Source organism: Culex quinquefasciatus, chromosome 3 (genome assembly GCF_015732765.1).
Source record: "Culex quinquefasciatus strain JHB chromosome 3, VPISU_Cqui_1.0_pri_paternal, whole genome shotgun sequence".
Classification (NCBI taxonomy): domain Eukaryota; kingdom Metazoa; phylum Arthropoda; class Insecta; order Diptera; family Culicidae; genus Culex; species Culex quinquefasciatus.
The window spans coordinates 190061228-190078873 of record NC_051863.1 but is presented as its reverse complement, the minus strand read 5'-3'; the positions used below and the strand labels follow the sequence as shown (position 1 = coordinate 190078873).

The 17646-nt window shown below is 35.3% G+C and overlaps 1 protein-coding gene across 6 annotated transcripts in view; it reads right to left on the bottom strand.

Annotated features, from left to right (window-relative positions):
• LOC6034075 (ribosomal protein S6 kinase beta-2) overlaps positions 1–17646 on the bottom strand; it is a 69225-nt gene that overhangs the window by 769 nt on the left and 50810 nt on the right. For 5 of the 6 annotated variants that reach the window (XM_038259946.1, XM_038259941.1, XM_038259945.1 and 2 more), the window contains exons 3-10: positions 10959–11126; positions 5225–5356; positions 5028–5161; positions 4776–4967; positions 4595–4685; positions 4285–4533; positions 4115–4222; positions 3546–4054 (exon numbers count right to left, since the gene is read on the bottom strand). In XM_038259946.1, the coding sequence (XP_038115874.1) occupies positions 3546–4054; positions 4115–4222; positions 4285–4533; positions 4595–4685; positions 4776–4967; positions 5028–5161; positions 5225–5356; positions 10959–11126 (1583 nt within the window). Of the gene's footprint in view, positions 1–3544; positions 4055–4114; positions 4223–4284; positions 4534–4594; positions 4686–4775; positions 4968–5027; positions 5162–5224; positions 5357–10958; positions 11127–17646 lie in introns of those variants that run through there. The other variant, XM_038259943.1, reaches the window with a different exon arrangement.

Genomic DNA, 17646 nt, shown 5'->3' with positions numbered 1-17646 from the left:
TTGAATATTTATTAAAAAAAAAATCTAAAATTGAAAAATTCTAAAACTCTTAAATGCCGCAAATTTTACATCATTTTAACAGATATTAGATAGCTTTGGAGCATCTTTTGGAGTCATTTTTTAGGTAAGAGTCGGACCGTCGAGTTCGAAGTGTATTTAAATTTTTGAAATCTAGATCTAGTGTTTAAATCTCGGGTGAGTTTTCAAAAAGCCGTAAGAGCCACCGTGACCTCCGACACTAAAATTCGTTTTTCAACAAATTATAAAAAAAAATACATTTATTCTTAGTTTGGGGCTAGTGTAGATGAACAAACAAATAAAAAAAATTAAAATTGAAATTACAAGGCATGGTTTTATCATTTGAATAAAAAAGGCGTTTTAAAAAATTTTACACCTTTTTACACCTGCCCAGATGTTTTGCAATCTTTTTTAAACATCAAAGTATTGACAAATTTTTTTTTTGTCGAAAAAAAAACTTTTTTGCGGTACTGTACAACGGAATTTCACAAAAAGAAAAATAAAACATTGTTGACCGATTTCAAATAGGCTAAATCTGATTTCAAACGCAGGATAATGCATTTCAAAATATTTTCAGTTCATTAGACTTTTCATTAAAATTTTGAAGTTTTTTGAAAAACTATTGTTTTGCTCTCTGATTTTTTGGGACCAAATTTGAAGGATTTTTAAAATATTTGCAGCGGCCTATTTTTTTAATTTAGAATATTTTATTTTCAATTTCTATTTTTTTAATGTTTGACATTTTTAAAATTGAAGCTTTTAAAATATTGAATTTGGCAACTTTTTGAATTTGAATTCGTGTTTTTTTTTAATTTTTGATTTTGAATAATTTAAGAATTTGTTTTTTTTTATATTTTAGAACTTAATTATTTAAATTAAGGCCGTTGCAAATATTTTCAAATGCTTTGAATAAAAAAAAGAAACTGTCGAGTTCGAAGTGTACTCAAATGTTTCAAAGCTAGATCTAATTTCTAAAACTCATTTTTTTAATTTTCTGAACTTTTAAAACTCAAATTATTCGCTCTACAGCATTGCTTTGGCGTTCTCGATTGCAAGATTCCTACTCGAAACTAAGTGTCCGAAGGCTTGATTGTTGAGGCAATTGCAAACCTTTTTTTCCACCTGAGCTTCCATCCACCCCGGGATTCGAACTGACGACCTTTGGATTGTAATTCCAACTGCCTATCAGCGACTCCACCGAGACAGGACCCAGGGAGACGACTCCTACACCTGGACTGAGCTAACGTCCTTACCTTTTTAGGTTAGACCGGGGCCAACATTTACTTCCCCATCCGACGGAAGGCGTGGTCAGACAAATCGAAATGCCACGGGGTCCGTCTGGGATCGAACCCAAGCCGAATTATTCTGAATTTTGAAAATTTTGATTTTTGTAATTTTAAACTATTTGAATTTCAAATTTTCTGATTTTAAATAATTGAAGAATTCGAAATTTTTACTTGAAATTCTTGTTTTTTTTTAAATTTCTTTGAATTTTCACATCTTTAAATGTGTATTATGAAATTTCTTTTATAGAATTTCTTAATTTTGGAATTTCTAATTTTTTTAATTTGAAATTTTTAGTGTTGGAAATTTAATAGTCTTTGTTTGAAATTTTAAGTGTTCTTAATTTTAATTATTAAATGTTTTGCCTTCCTCACGTTACTGAGGAAAGGCTATAAAATCACTCGAAAAATGAACTTCTCAATTAGACCTCCTAGACCCACCTTTATGTATACCTATCGACTCAGAATCAAATTCTGAGCAAATGTCTGTGGGATGTTGATCAAAAAATTGTCACTCGATTATCTCGACATTGGCTGAACTGATTTTGTCCGTTTTGGCGTCATTCGATCCGTCATGGGGTCCCATAAGTCGCTATTAAAAATTATGCAGTTTAGTTAAGTACTTCAAAAGTTATGCCAAATAAACGATTTTAACAATAGTCCGGAAAATTGTAAAAAGGGTGGTTTTTGTAAGAAACCCCGTCATGCTATACATTTTTAGAAAGGTATTTAAAAGACCTTTCCAACGCGTCCAAGACATTGAAGATCTGACAAATCTATCAAAAGTTATAAGCAATTAAGTGTTATTTATACGCTTTTTGGAGGCCGGATCTCAGATATGTTGATGAAAACGTTGTCCGGATCTCTCATGCTACCTATCGCAGGCTGTGTATTCAAAAGACCTTTCTAACGCGTCCAAAACATTGAAGATCTGACAACCCTATCAAAAGTTATAAGCACTTAAGTGTTATTTACGCACTTTTTGCATTTTGGATAGCACCCTTTAAATGTGAGGAAGGCACCAACCACCTAAGGGTGGATTAAGTAACGTTTATTTCTTGAATTTGATTTCGAATTTGTATTTTTTAGAATCAATTTCTAATTTGTTTTATGTTTTGCTTTTTAAATTGAAGCTTTAGAAATACTAAATTTAAAAACTTTTTGAATTTGAATTCGTGAATAATTTAAAATATTTAAGAATTGAATTATTTTAATTAATAAATAACATAAAATTGCAGAATTTTTTTAAATATTGAATTTGATCTTTTAAATCTTTGAATTATGCGTCTTTTAGAATGTGCAAATTTCTAATTTTTTTATTTTCGAAATATTGATTTTGAAATTTTTATTTATATTTATTTAAAATGCTTCAAGAAAAATAAATAAATTTTGTTTTGTTCAGATATCCAATATATTAATTTTAAGTTTTTTTAAATTATTATTTTTTTATTTAAAAAAACAATTGCAAATTTTAAAATTTTAAAACTATTGATTTCCAATAAAACAAGGGGCGGGGGTCGACAAAATAATAAAAAAATATTAAAAATTTAAATAACAAGCAATGATATTAAAACTTGAATGTGAAATGTGTTTCAAAATGCATTTTACACTAGTTCAGTTGTATTGCAATGGAGCACCCGCAGTCGAGCAGTTTTTGACAGTTCGCTCCATAAGAAATACATTGTAGAAAAAAGCAAAAATTGCTCGAATGGAAGTGCTCCATTATTACTTAAAAAAATATGTAAGATTTGACGAAAGCAAACATGTCTTGCGAAAAAAAACTTTACGCGATACTAAACATTGAAAATTTTCAATAATTCTAAAGATTTTTAAATCAACCCAACCATGCCGTTGATTATTCGGGCAAACTTTGAAGAAGGGGGGTAACAAAAACTAAAAAAAAATGTACCAGCCTTAATTTTTTTTTATTTCTATTAAATAATATGACTTTTTATATTATAAACCTTAGAATGTGTTTTTTTTGTAATTTCTGAATTTTAAAATTTCGGAATTTACTATTTTTGTTTTGGACAGCTACGATTTTAAATAAAATTTGTAATATTCTGAATGGCTTCATCGGTAAAGTCGTCAGGAAAGTTCTAAACGTTTTAGTAAATAAATAGAAAAACATAAGAGAAATGGCCGAAAATCCAAAAAGATAATTTTCTGGATGTTAAGAAAAAAGAAAAAATATTTACACATATTCTCTGAAAATGGTCCTACCAAAAAAAAAAAGCTACTCACTATGAAATCGGCAGCTCCGGGTACACTTCCATCATTTCGTCCTGAGGGGATGGCCGCGGCGCAAACGGCTGCAGGTGGGCCGGCGTGTGCCGCGAGTTGGCTGGCCCGGCCACGGCCGACGCCCCCGTCGCACCCGCAAACTGCTGCGTTCGTATCGCCGACGGCGCTTGCGTATGATGGTGATTTTGCTGCTGCTGGTGCTGCTGCTGCTGCTGATGGTGGAGATGGTGGTTGCTGGTGTGGGGCGCTCCGGCGGCCAGCGTTTGTGACCGGGGCATGCTCAGCATCTGTTCGTCGGCGAGCGTGATGCCGCCGTTTTCGATGCTGATTCCGCCCATCCGGTGGTTGTGTATGCTGTGGCTGTGGCCGGCGCCGCCACTGTTGCCGCTGTGGTTGCCTCCGTGATGGTGGTGGTGGTGATGGCGGGGCATCCGGCGGGGCGAGCGGGCCGTCACGACGCGCGGCTGTTGCATCTCCTCGAGGACCGACGGGGCGACGTAGGTGAATCCCTGAGGGAGCCAGATTTGTTGAGTTGTGTTGTTGAGTTTTACTTTGAGAGAAAGCCTTACCTGAAAGATTAAGTTGGCACTTTCACTGAGTGTCGAGTCGTCGGGCGAATCTACCGGTATCTGTTTGGTGAATTTGGTATCGAACTGGGAGACGTCGTCTTCACTTCGCTGAGGGCGGAAATAAATGATCAGTTCAATGATTCTTCTTTCCCCAAGCAACTAAAACCCACCAAAATTGGCTTAATCGGCGGATCCAGCCGTCTCGCCAGCACGTCGTCCCAGTTGACGTTCTTGAAGAAGGAGTGCGCCCGGACGGCCTGTCCATCCGTCGGACTACTGCCGAGTCGCTGCGAAACCTGGCGCTTCATGAGCCGGCGGATCAGATCGCGCGAGTCCGTCGCCAGATACGCCGGGATGTTGAGCTTTCCCTTGAGGATGGCATCGATGGTGTTTTTGCGGTTGTCCGCCGTGAAGGGAGGCTACAAAAGAAGGAATCGTCTTAGGGATAGAGAGTGAGCGTTCTCGAAGACTCGAACTCACCATTCCTGTTAACATGTCAAACATGAGGGCCCCTAAAGACCACCAATCGACGGCTTTGCCGTGGCCACTTCTGGTTAGGATTTCTGGTGCCCTGCAACAAAAGAGAAATTTGTTGTTTAGTACTCTTAAACTGAAAAAAACCCACAATCAAACCCAAAAAAAGATCCAACAACATACTCACATGTACTCAATGGTGCCGCAGAAGGTGTGCGTCACGATGCCCTCCTGGATGTGCTCCTTGCACAGGCCAAAGTCGGTCAGCTTGACGTGGCCCTGCGCGTCCAGCAGCACGTTCTCCGGCTTCAGATCCCGGTAGATGATACCGAGGTTGTGCAGGTGCTCCAGCGCCAGAATGATCTCGCACAGGTAAAAGCTGTCAAAGGTGAGGAAAAATATAAGATTGGCTTCCAAAAAAATCTCCCGAAACTTTCACCATGTGGTGTCCTCCAGGAAGATTCCTTCGCGCTCTAAATGCATAAACAGCTCGCCGCCGCTGAGATACTCTAGGATTAAATACAATTTTCCGCCTGTCTGGAAGGCGTACACTAATTCAACTATAAATGGATGCTGCAAGAAAAAACCTCTAATTAGAATCCAAATTCCAAGCGACAGAAAGGACTATAATCTTACCCGCACGGCTTCCAGGATGTTTCGCTCCGCACGTGTGTGGGCTGTGTCTTTTTGATTCCTAACTATCGAAGCCTTCTTCAGCACCTTCATGGCGAAGTAGGCGTTGGCGTCGGCACCGGTTGTTTTTCTGACCTGTTGACGAGTACAAAAGGGAAGTTCATCAGCGATTTTGTTTTTTTTTATTTTATGGAAAGTGAAATTAGGTCAATTGAAAACGTGAAAACCCACATCGGTTGATGAATCAATCAATGAATGCTGCGGTAATTTCCCCAGTGGACCTGCTCTCTTTACATAGTTCTTGATAGTCCCACAGGGAGAAACATTGGGGAAAACTTTTTCCCGATACATCAATCACGTGTCAGTATCAAATCCGCCGAGGTAAATAGGTTCAACTTCGAGTAATTAAAAGTTTTAATCACTTATACAAATTATTAAAATGACCTTTTAACTAACCAGAAAAGCATAACTCAAGCTAAACAATGTAAAAGGGCCGATGTCGAAGTGTAAACAAAGAGTCTATCCTGCTCACGTCAGTTGATGTTTACATTAGGAACGAGCAGGATAGACTCTTTGTTTTCAATTCGGCTTCGGCCCTATTGCAATGTTTTGCTAACTGTCCCATCTGGACTTTCGTCCATGTGAATGATCGGAAAAGGACATAAAACTTTAGGAAAAGAATCAATATTTTTATGTTCTCATAAAGATGATGTTTTTTAAGCATTTAAGCATTTATACAGTCGGTCCCTGGTTGTCAATTTCCAAGGGACCGTCGAGGAATAGAATCATCAGTTTACAGAACGATGCAAAATGAAGACTCGATTGAAAATATTTTTTTCTTGATACCCAGCTATGGGAGAGAATCATGGCAACGTCCAGCAAACAAAAACAAACTAATGTCAAACATCCTTCAAAGCTTCGTTTCGCAAAGAAAAATGTCTATGCAAGTCATGAGAAAATGAAATTATTGACAACCGGAAGAGATTTTTAAAGCAAAAAGAATCCACGGGACCGTCGAGGAAAAGATCCTTCAAGCAAGAGAAAATATCGAGGAATGAACAGAATTGAAGTATGCAGATTGAAGGGACTGAAGAATTCATCGAAAAATGGAGCAATTTTGATATCGAGAAGATCGACAGCCAGAGAGTCGACTGTAATTCATTTTGATGATCTGGAATATTCATGTATTGGAAACCCTGGCATGAGATAAATAAATAATAGTGAAGTCTCAGCAAGGTGGTTCCGGAAGTCATTACAACATTTGCTGTACATTGTTTTTCGCTTAGGTGGTAGTATTTTTTCACAGTGTTGCTAAATCTCGTAAAATTTTTAAAAATGATTAGAGATTAGACATAAATTTGAGCCAAAATTGTTTTTTTTTAGCAAACCAATTAGCAAACCAATTTTTTTCATTTAAGCTAAACTTTTTTTATTATAACAAGTATCTAAAAAACTTTAATTCGATTTTTTTAATGGACCAAATGTATTGTAAAATAAAAACCTAGCGTCAAAAAAATTCCTAACAATTTGGTTCGATTTCATTACATTTAAATTTTTATATTACAATCCAGATTCGGATAATCGAGTGGTTGGTGAACTATCAAATGCATTTTATCAATATTGCAATACCGTTATTTTGGCCTCCACTTGGGATTGAAAAATTATTAACTTTTAAAAGTAGTTTATTCATCATACTTAAGACTTGCAAGAAACTCATAACTCTATACAAAAAAAAGGTCAAGAAACCGGTCAAGGAAAGGGTCATAAAAAGATTTTTTCTTAAGCATTTGTAACATGATTTGACGAAAAAAAATCAAATATTTTAGATTTGCTTATTTGAATGCGACCGAAAATTACAAAAGTAACAATAATGTGGTATTTCATACATTTCAGTTTGATAGATATGCAGTTACTGATTTTTCAGCAATGTTTTTGTTCATTACCGAATTTCAGCAAAAGTGATGAATACTGAATCGCATTCAGATAATTATTTTACTGATTTTCTTTTAGCTCGAAATTAAGTAAACCAAAGGGGAAAACCAAACAGTTATTACTAAATTTACTGGCAGAAGATTCAAAAATATAAAAAAATCATTTGAAAATTCAAAAATTTAAAATTGAAAAAAACATTTAAAAAATTAAAACTTTTAATTTTAAAAATGTTAAAGTTCATAGCAACACTACAGAGTTTTTTTAATTAAACAATCAAACAAATTATAAGTATATTTTCAAAAACTTCAGTTTCAATTTTTTTTCCGCAAAACAAAATCCTGGAGCTGTACATGGTATTTCATGAAAATTTAAAATGTATTTAAAGGAATTCAAACATGCTAAATATGATTATGAACGCAAGAAAATGAATTTTAACTGGTTTTCGGCTGTTTAAACTTTAATTTTCATTAAAATTTTGAAGTTTTTATAATTCAGTTTAATATGTTTTTGCTCCCTGATTATTCAGGCCGACTTTGAAGGGGGGCGACATAAACTTTGAAAAATATTTGCAACGGCCTAAATACAAAAAAATAAGGATTTTAAATTTAAAGTATTTAAAATTTCAAAAATATAAGAATTTAAGAGCTTAGGATTCAAAAATTTCATGAATTTAGGAATGTAAGAATTTAAGAATTTGAGAATCAGAAGATTTGTAAATTTTTAAATTGAATTCCAGAATTTTGAAAGTTAGGAATTTTAGAACAAGTTAGAGTTTTAGTTTTTTTTTCAAATCAGATTATTTTTAATGTTGTTCTATTTTTAAATAAACAGTCCAATTTAATTTGTGAATATTTTTTTTGCATAAGAATTTCGGATTTTCTGAATATTTTAACCCTTTTTTTATTTATTCGGAGAAGCAATTTTGCATCATTGGTTCATCCATACAAGTTTCCGTACAATTTATGCAGCTGTGAATACACAAATCGTACATTTGTGATTATTTTTAAATCTGAATCCTGGGAAAGAATTTTCTATTTAATTTTTGTGTCTCGACAAAGTTGTAGAGCAGGGGTGCCCAACCTTTTGGCCCTGCGGGCCAGATCTGATTTTTCTGAAGCAGTGGCGGACCGGAATTAATATTTGATAAAAGTTGAAAAAGTAAACACATTTTTTTCAATTATGATTGAGTTTTTTTAAAGCAAATACATAAAAGAACTAGTGTTGCAAATATGATTCATATATCTTGATATTAAAAATGAAAAACATTCAAAAATTAGTTTATTTTACTTATTTTGATTTTTGCTTGTTTAAAATTGTAAAAATATAGTTTTTGACGATTGCAATTAAATGCCTTGATATATTTTTTTATAAAAAAAAATTAAAATTTCAATGGTCATTGCAAGTTTTTGATGCATTTTTCAATATTTTAAAAATATTTCCAGCGATCTATTTTCAGTATGAATAATTTGATATTTAAGCTATTTAAAAAAATGCTTGTTTGACTTATTTTAACTTTTGCTTGTTTAAAATTGTATAGATATTGTTTTTGACGATTGCAATTAAACACCTTGATATATTTTTTATAAAAAAAAAACATTCAAATTTCAATAATCGTTGCAAGTTTTTGATACATTTTTCAATATTTTAAAAATATTTCCAGTGATCTATTTTCGGCATGAATAATTTGATTTTTAAGCTTTTTTTTTAAAACTTTATCACTAAAAAGTTGTTCTGGAAAAATACATCAGTTTTGCTTATTTATTTATTAAAAAAAAAAGAAAATAGAAAAAAAAACTTCAAATTTATGTTAAAAACTGTCAAAACTGAAAAAAATAACATTTAGTCTTTTTTTGTAAATTTTCAGATAACAATCGAAGTTTTTTCATAAATTTAACAATTTTACGAAATGGATATTTTTGTTTTCCTGCAAATTTTTTTCAGTTTAATAATATCAATATAAAAATTATAAGAATTAAATTCAAACATGAAGAATGTTGTTGCAGTATGTTAAAATTTGATCTCAAGCTTATTTTTTTTTAAATTCAGACAATAATTCAATTTATTTAATTCTTCATGAACAGCCATAAGGGCCGGTCATAGAAATATTTTAGAAAGCCGTCGCGGGCCGGATGAAATGGCTTCACGGGCCGGATCCGGCCCGCGGGCCGGACGTTGGGCAGGCCTGTTGTAGAGACTTGATCAGCAAAGGAACAACTTCCATCTTTTTAAGCAGATCCATTAAATTTAAAATTTTAAGGATAACATTTTCCACTACCCCTTGATTTCTTGTTCAATTTACAGATCTTGTACCTTATCTATACAGCAATTCCATTTGAAAAGAGCCTAAACCAAAAAAAAAGTTCTCCGATCGGGCTCAAAATTTTTCTGGGGGTTCCTTGGCCAAAAAAATTAGACCCGTATTTTTTTGTTTGGCCATTAGGGTGGCCTACATCGTGCTAAAAAATGGCAATTTTCGTCATTTTCAAAAACCACTTTTTTCTAAAAATCATATCTCCGCGCCATTTCATCCGATTTTAGCTGTCTTAGACGCAAAAGAAAGGTGATGAGTTTGGCTATTTGGGAAAAATAGTAAAAAGTTCCAAAAATCTAGCTTAACTATTGAAAAAGTCGTATGAAAACTTAAAATGGCGTTTTGACCGTGTCTGGACCAAAGAGCCTATGTCTGAAAATATTTTTATCGGATTCCTCGGAAAATTTCACATAACATATCAAAAAATTGGCGATGTCGAACCGTACGTTTCCGAGATATGATTTTTTGAAAAAAAAACTGCGTTTTTCGACGCGCCACGCGCAAAAACGGGAAAATGACGAAATCGGCAAAAAATCAACTTTTTCCACTAAAACTGCGATAACTTTAAAATTTCAGCGATGACCTATAGATGTTATGGTACCAAAAGTTGCGTCTTTCAATTACGAAAATTTTGGTACCCAGACATGTATAGGTCATCGCTAAAAGAGATCGGGCCTGTGAAATTGATTTTGCCGATTCATCGACATTTTTGCGCGTGGCTATCGCGCTGGTTTATTTTCAAAAATCGTATCTCGAAACGTGCGGTTCATTCCGGCGATATATTTTCGAACGCCAAACTCTTTGGTCAGACGACGCCATTTGTTTTCATACGACTTTCAATAGAGCACAGACTATTTTCAAATAGCAAACTCATCCGCTTTCTGCGTCTAAGGCAAATCGGATGTGGCGAAGTGATTTTAGAAAAAGTGGTTTTTGCGAAAAATGACGAAAGTAACCACCCTGGCACGGAAACCACCAATGGCAAACAAAAATGCAGTCTAATTATTTGGCCAGAAACATTTTGAGCCCGATCGGAGAGCTTTTTTTTTGGTTTAGGCTCTTTTCAAATGGAATTGCTGTATACACAGAAAACGTGTTACACGAGTGACGAACGGTCATTTTCCAGCCATAAGTGCTCAACCAAACCAGTTCCTTCCTCCGACCTGCTATCATGTGGTGGCACGTGTAAGCAATATAATTATCACATTTAATCCTGTCCTAGCTGGGGTTGTTATCACCTCAACACTTGGAACGAACCATCATCCCCACTTGTAGCCAAGGGCCCAGACAATAATTTAATTTCCAGTCAATGGCGTTCCTTTTTTTTAGTACTTTTTTATACTTTCGATCATAAAAGATGCAACGCGCGAGTGATAACTTCCAAGTCATAATTCCTTCACCCATTCTGCATTGAATCATAAAACAAAAGCAGCGAACATTACTCATTGCGTTGCACTAGCAGCTATTGCCAGCCAAATGGCGCCAAATACTCACTTGGAAGACTTTGCCGTAGCCGCCCTTTCCGAGCACCTTCTTCAGCTCAAAGTCCTGCGGGCCCAGCTTTATCCGGCCCGGGTTGACAATGTCCTCCGAGAGGGGGATCGTCTCGGACCCGTCCGCGTCCAGGTTGCTGTGGATGTGTAGCTCCGGCTCCAGATCGACCTGCAAAAAAAAAATTAGGAAAAGAAGAAAAAGTTGATTAGAATTTTGCTTTGATCATGAATTTTAATTCACGATTTCGTGAAAAGTATTCATGAAAACTTGTTACCAGACAACAAGAGGAGTTTGTTTTTGCTGTAATAACAACTTTTTTCTACGAATCAGCACCACTCAACCCAAAAGTCGCATTATCATCAATTCATTCAAAACGCCATTTTCCATTCATTCATCGACACGACACACAGTCAGCAATCGTGTTTCTATTTTACGATTATTATTGTTATGCAAGAGGGGAGGGACAGGGGTTGGGTCGAGGAGGTGCCATCATTATTGAAAATGACAAAAATAAAATGTGACCACCAGCTCAGCTCAGGCGGGACCTCAAATTTCACTGTCAAAGTCGTAATAAACTAAGCGGATGGACTGAATGAATGAAAAAGTGGCTGGTGAATGTGAGAGATTTGCCGTATATGTAAATAAAGCTGTTTTTTATTTTCTATGGATGATCCGTGGCGTCAAAATGGTCGTTGATGAACTCTTTTTTTGCATGCAGTGCACTGCAGTGATGATTGCATGATAGTGTGAGTTTGTTGTTTGCAAATATTGCACTTTGTCAACAAGTGGAATTCACTGCGAATAACTAGTGCATGTTGGAAAATTAAATCCATTACATAACAGTTCTGGGAATCCCCTTCGATGCCCTGAATGGGAGGGAATTTATTTAATTCACGTCATTTAGACTTCAACATCTACTGGTAAAATAGTGTTATTATTTCTATGTCCTACTGAAACATTTCTAAAAAAAATAAATTAATTAAATCAATCTCAATTTTAGCGGTTATTTGTGTATGTGTACTTCGAATCCAATAACCGCTAACCGGCAGCGAAATTATGGAAAAGTATAATTTGTAGTAGACTTGGAAGATGCTGATACTGAAGGGGCGCCACACTCAGAACAACTCATTTAAGGGGTTACATAGGGGAAATATACCCTTTCTAATCAAACACCTATCTTCGTCATATGGAGAGTTTGATGTTCGATTAAAGCTCCAAAAATACTATTTGGGCTTTAAACTTATCAGCAAAAGCACCGCTTCGAGTAAGCACGCAAATTCATGCCATTTACTGGCCAAAAAGATCAAATTTAATGCACTTTTGATCATAATTTCTATTACGCGAGACCATTTCTCATCATTTTGGTGGCACACACATCCACACGCAAGATCAGAGGTTAACTGCTTAACGGAAGTCACCATCAATATCTTTTCACTTGCCCTAACGATTTCAAAGCGCTAAAGATAAAAAAAATTGCTTCCAACTACCGGCAACATGTTCTTTTGCACATTAGTTAGTCACTCACTTGAAAAATAATCCCGAAAAATGTAAATAATTCGCAAGCACCATCAAAAAAACAAACGCGCTAAGTCTTTTGACGTTTCAATTTTGACTACCCATTCCAATCGAAGGCTGAAGAAAACCGAGCGAGAAGCGAAGGCAAATAAAGAACAAAGGGTGGCCACCAACACCACCAACGTGCTGGTGCAGCGCTTGTTGGAGTGAGCAAGTGCTGCCAGGAAACTTTCGCTAAAAATACTACTTTTTGTGAGTGTTCGCTTAAAATTTCATCAATTTTGGAAGCACTAAGCAGACCCAAAAGAGCGCTGGAAGAAAAAAAGAACTAAGCTGAAAATAGAAAAATGGGCGTGGCTCAATGCACTCGACTGATTAGAATACATTTTTGATTTTTTTTTTATTTTAAATGCTTGTAAAAGGAAAAGCATAACTTTTAATAAAAGTGAAAATAAACAGAAATGTTCACAAAAAGTAGCTCTACTCGTTGGTGTACTTGGTTTTAGAGCATTTCAAGGAACAATCCGGAGTATCCAGCATCATTCAAACACGACCACTTATTAGGCTTAAAATGGGCATATTTCCCCTACATGTGAAACGGCACAAATGTCAGAGGTTGGTATGAGCACACATTGAAATTTTTTTAATCTGTTTTCAGGGCGTTAAAATATGTATTTTTATCTAATTCCAAATCAAGTTTGAAAACATTTGGTTGTATCTTTAACGAGATATAGCTATTTGGTGTAAGCATTTTCAAAAAACTGGTGCCACGATATCTCAACACTGCTTTGACCAAATCGGCTCAAAATTTTGGTGAAGACTCGTTAAACTGGTCATGACGAAGGCTGATTTTCAAAAACTTAATTTAAAAAAAAGCTAAAAATATTTTTATGTTTTTCATATAAAAATTATAAGTTTTTGATGTTTGTATTTTTTTGGTCCATCCCACCGCAAAATATCGTAGCACCCGTAAATCAACTCGGTGTTTAGAGAAAAACGCTCACTAAGTTTGACAGTTCGCTTTGCGCATGGCAAAATTTTGAACTTAAATCGTCTGTTACTCAGTTTAATCATGAAATATCTTCATAAAACATTCAGGAGTGATTGAAAATCATGATTTCGTACATGTATGTAACCCCTTAAAGTTTCTGTTATTTAAATTTTTAAATTTTTGGCAAAAAATTAGTAATTTTGTGTTCAAAAACAGTGTATTTTCACTTTTTATACATTATAGATTTGCAAAATAAACAAAATGCATCAATAAAACAATTTGAGGAAGAAATAGAAAATATTTTTTTTTCAAATTTTCACTCAAAAAAACTGGCAACCTGGCACCCCTGGGTCCAGTCACGGTCAAAAAGCCATTTTAGGTTTAGGATCTTAAATTATTTTTCCCTGAAAGGCAAACTAATCACCTTTGCTTTCATTTGCGTCCAAGACAGCTAAAATTGGTTGGTTTGGGGCTACCCTAGCACAGTGTAGGTCACTCTAACGGCCCAACATAAAAATACGAGTCTAATTAATTCGGCTTAGGAACTGCCAGAAAACTTTTTAAGCCCGATCGAACAACTTTTTTCGGTCTAGGCTCTTTTCAAATGGAATTGCCGCTTTTAAAAAAAAGTAATTTTCGATTTTAAATTTGATTTTGATTCTAGCATAAAATATTAAAATATTTAATGACCGTGTTTTGAATTTTACCAAAAACCACCATATTTTCAAGAAAAACATTACCAGATGTCAGACTTTGCACTATTCTAAACCCCTGCACAAAAGGTGCCTCTTTTAATCTCTCAAAAAATATTTTGAAAAATCTCAAATTAATAAAATACGTATTTTGGAAATTCCATTAAAAAGTGAAATAAACCAAGCCGAACATTTATTCTTCAGTGAACCTTTTTTTAGAAAAAAATCTTAATAACTTTGCCTAAGACTACAAATCGATCCATCTTAAGATACATATTCTCGAATACTCACGAGTCCAACTTTGCAACTATGCAAAATGGCTTTGTTTTTGACATAGTGAATGTAAAATTCCAAAATTTTAGTAAATTATTCCTTTTGTTTTTTTTTAAATTTTAAATTAAAAAAAAATATTTCCAAGGCTGAATTTCTAAACTTTTATTTTTATTGATTGATAATTTCTGGAGTTTTTTTTTTTGAAAAGGTCCAATAAACCAAATTTTCAGTTTTTGCTTTTTCGGTGTTTTTTGATACCCCTGACTCAAGGCGGTTTCAAAAACACTAAAAAAGCAAAAACTAGAAATTTGGTTTATTGAACCTTTTCAAAAAAAAACTCCAGATTTTTCCAATTTGTTTTTGCAATTCCGTGCTGGAACTCGTTATCTTAGGGTTCGTTCGTTCGTTTTATTCTAGGTACACAAAGCTAAAAAAAAATGAGAAAAAAATGGTTGCGTATTAGCACTTTTTCTGTGATTTTATCTAAATAAATTTAACAGTAATTAAATTTCCCTTTTTTTAAATCAAATCTGTCAACATTGCAAGATTTATGTAAAATAAAAAAATATATTTTTTCTTTATAATCAGCAATCCCGAGCAGACGGAAATAACTTGGGCATAACTTTTTTTGATATTGGAAAATACTAGGCCAATAACATTTTATGTTATTTATAACAAGATTTGTTATTCGTCGTTATGAAATGTGTGTTATTGGGTTGTTATTGTAATAACAGACTAATAACACTTTTAGTTATTCTTCGAACAAATCTTTGTTATTATTTTTTGTTATTTTAACAACTTATCCGATCATCCCAATAACAGTTGAAGGTATTCTTCCATAACAAAAAATGTTATTCCCAAGTTGTTTTTTCTTTCAACAAATACCAGACCAATAACAAATTTAGTTATGATAACATAAACTGTTATTAAACTTTTATGCAAAAATGGATTTTTCAAGAAGATTCCATAACATTTTTTGTTATTTTAACAGTATTTGTTATTGAAATGGCATGAATTTTGTTATTACCGTCTGCCCGGGATTTGATATAAAAGTTTAACTTTAAAGTGATCCAAAATTAAGCAGGAGATTTATCGGCCAAAATAATTCGACACGTATTTTTAATTTAGTAATTAGGGTGGTCCAAGCCAATTTAAGATGGCTCCTTTTTTTTGTTTTTGGAAAATTTCAAAAACATTTTTTTAATCGAATTTCAATCAATTTGAAACGCGCGAGCAAACCGAGAAACTGTGAAAAAAATCAGTAAAATGAAAAACCATAAATCTGAAATTATCTTTTTGAAGCATGATTTAAAATGCTGATAAAAATCATGAACGTTAAGATCAAACGAGACTCCAAACAATCCAATTTGCTCTGATTAATTTTATTCAGTTCTCTTTCAGAAATTTTTATCCAAAGTCAATTTTCCACCATCAACACCGGAAATGCGCCGAGAAAATGAAGATGTACAACACACCATCTCTTTGAAGTACGTGCGTGACTTCACACTCGAATAGATCCCTAGATTTTGTTTTCCTTTTTAGGTACATCTCACTTAGGTCTGCTCATCACATTGACAGGGCGAGATTAAGTGGATCTGCCACCGCCATGACGTGTCGGGACGGGTCCATTGAACTCACCGCAAGATGCAGCTGTTCCGGATCCTTCCTCCTGTTGCATGTTAAACTCACTCGGAGCGCGCGGTCCTTTTACGCGCGCGCGCCTGATCTTGACTCGATATTTATTGTTATGGGTTTACTTCCTCCCCTCTATGAGGGAGAGATGTCTGTCTGTTCTGTGAAACTCAGGTCAGCAACCTTCCGGGATGCATTCGCAGTTACGGCGGAGGTTGTTGAACGGAACGGTCAATTGAAGACGTTTTCTGAACTAAACTTGCATTCATTCGCTGTTGTGTTGCCCTAACAGTTTGCACATTTGATGTGCAAAATGGACTTCTTTTTAGCTATCTTCGTCTCAAGGTTTCAAAATAAGTTGCTAAAATACAATTTATTCCCGAAAGCACAGGAATAAACTTCCACTCCAACTTTTGAAACACTTCAGCGAAATGCTTTGACCAAGTCAAAAAATAAACACCACCATCACGTCCTGTGATGGGATCGTTTATTGGATTTGCTTCCAGGAATTTTGCGCCGCCGACCACGTTTCAACCTTCGGTAAAGGTTGTTTGTTTTGCCAAATTGCGGGATTTTCCCGAACGACTCAACATCGTGGCCACAAGTTGGACGCTGGGTCAGGTTCATGTCAGTTGGCCACTTTTCGATGAGCCCCTCTTTGCCGAGAAGTCTGTGCCATGGTTGATGACCTCTTCCTGTGCTGTGCTCAAGAGGGTGAATTAAGTAGTGACTCATCCTTCTTGTCTGCTTCGGCGGATGGGAATAACCAGATTAGAGGAGGGTACGCCCGGCAGTAACGAGGAAAACAGCTGATGCTGTTTGGCTTTTATTTCAAGCCAGCCAGCCAACGGCAGCGGGGGACAGATGTGAGTTGCGAAAGGTGTTTATCCTTTCTGGCGGCGCGGTTCGATGACTTGGCAGCAGTGTGGAGTGTGTATTTAAGTTTCCGCCATAAACGCACACTCGCAGAACGTCGTCGTCCAGACCCGGTCTGAAAGAGTTCTGTGAACTGTTCGTTTTTTTTTTTGAATGCGGGTTTGTTTTGATTTTTGTTTGAGTGTATGTGGCAGTCATACACACGCAGGAAACACCCTGTTTGACCTTCGACCTTTTTCCAACTGGTGGCGATGAGGTTGAACTTGACGACCTACAACTTTGTTTTGATTCGCGCGCCGAGTTACAGTTCGTTACACTTTGATGTCGAAGTTTTTGATTGCTTTGCGCGAGATTGCGTTCATTTTGAATTTAAGTTTATTTAAATCAACATAACTTATTGTAAAAAAAAAGACGAAATTGAAGGCATTAAAAAACAATCCAGAGTCAAACAATTAGCTTCTTCTGACATCTCGGGACCCCTGGCTTGGTGGTTCCGTTTCACCAGATGACGAAATTCAATCTCTAATGACGAACACGCCGTTGTTCGGCTTACAGCATCATGTTAACATGTGATAAGAATCTGATTAGTTTCAGCGTTGATAAGAGAAACTTTTTATTGATATTAAAGGCCGCCACCAGCGATCTGCAACAAAGGAGTATCACTGAGCACTTATTAAGAGAGTAATTTGAAAGATGCTGAGTTTTTTTT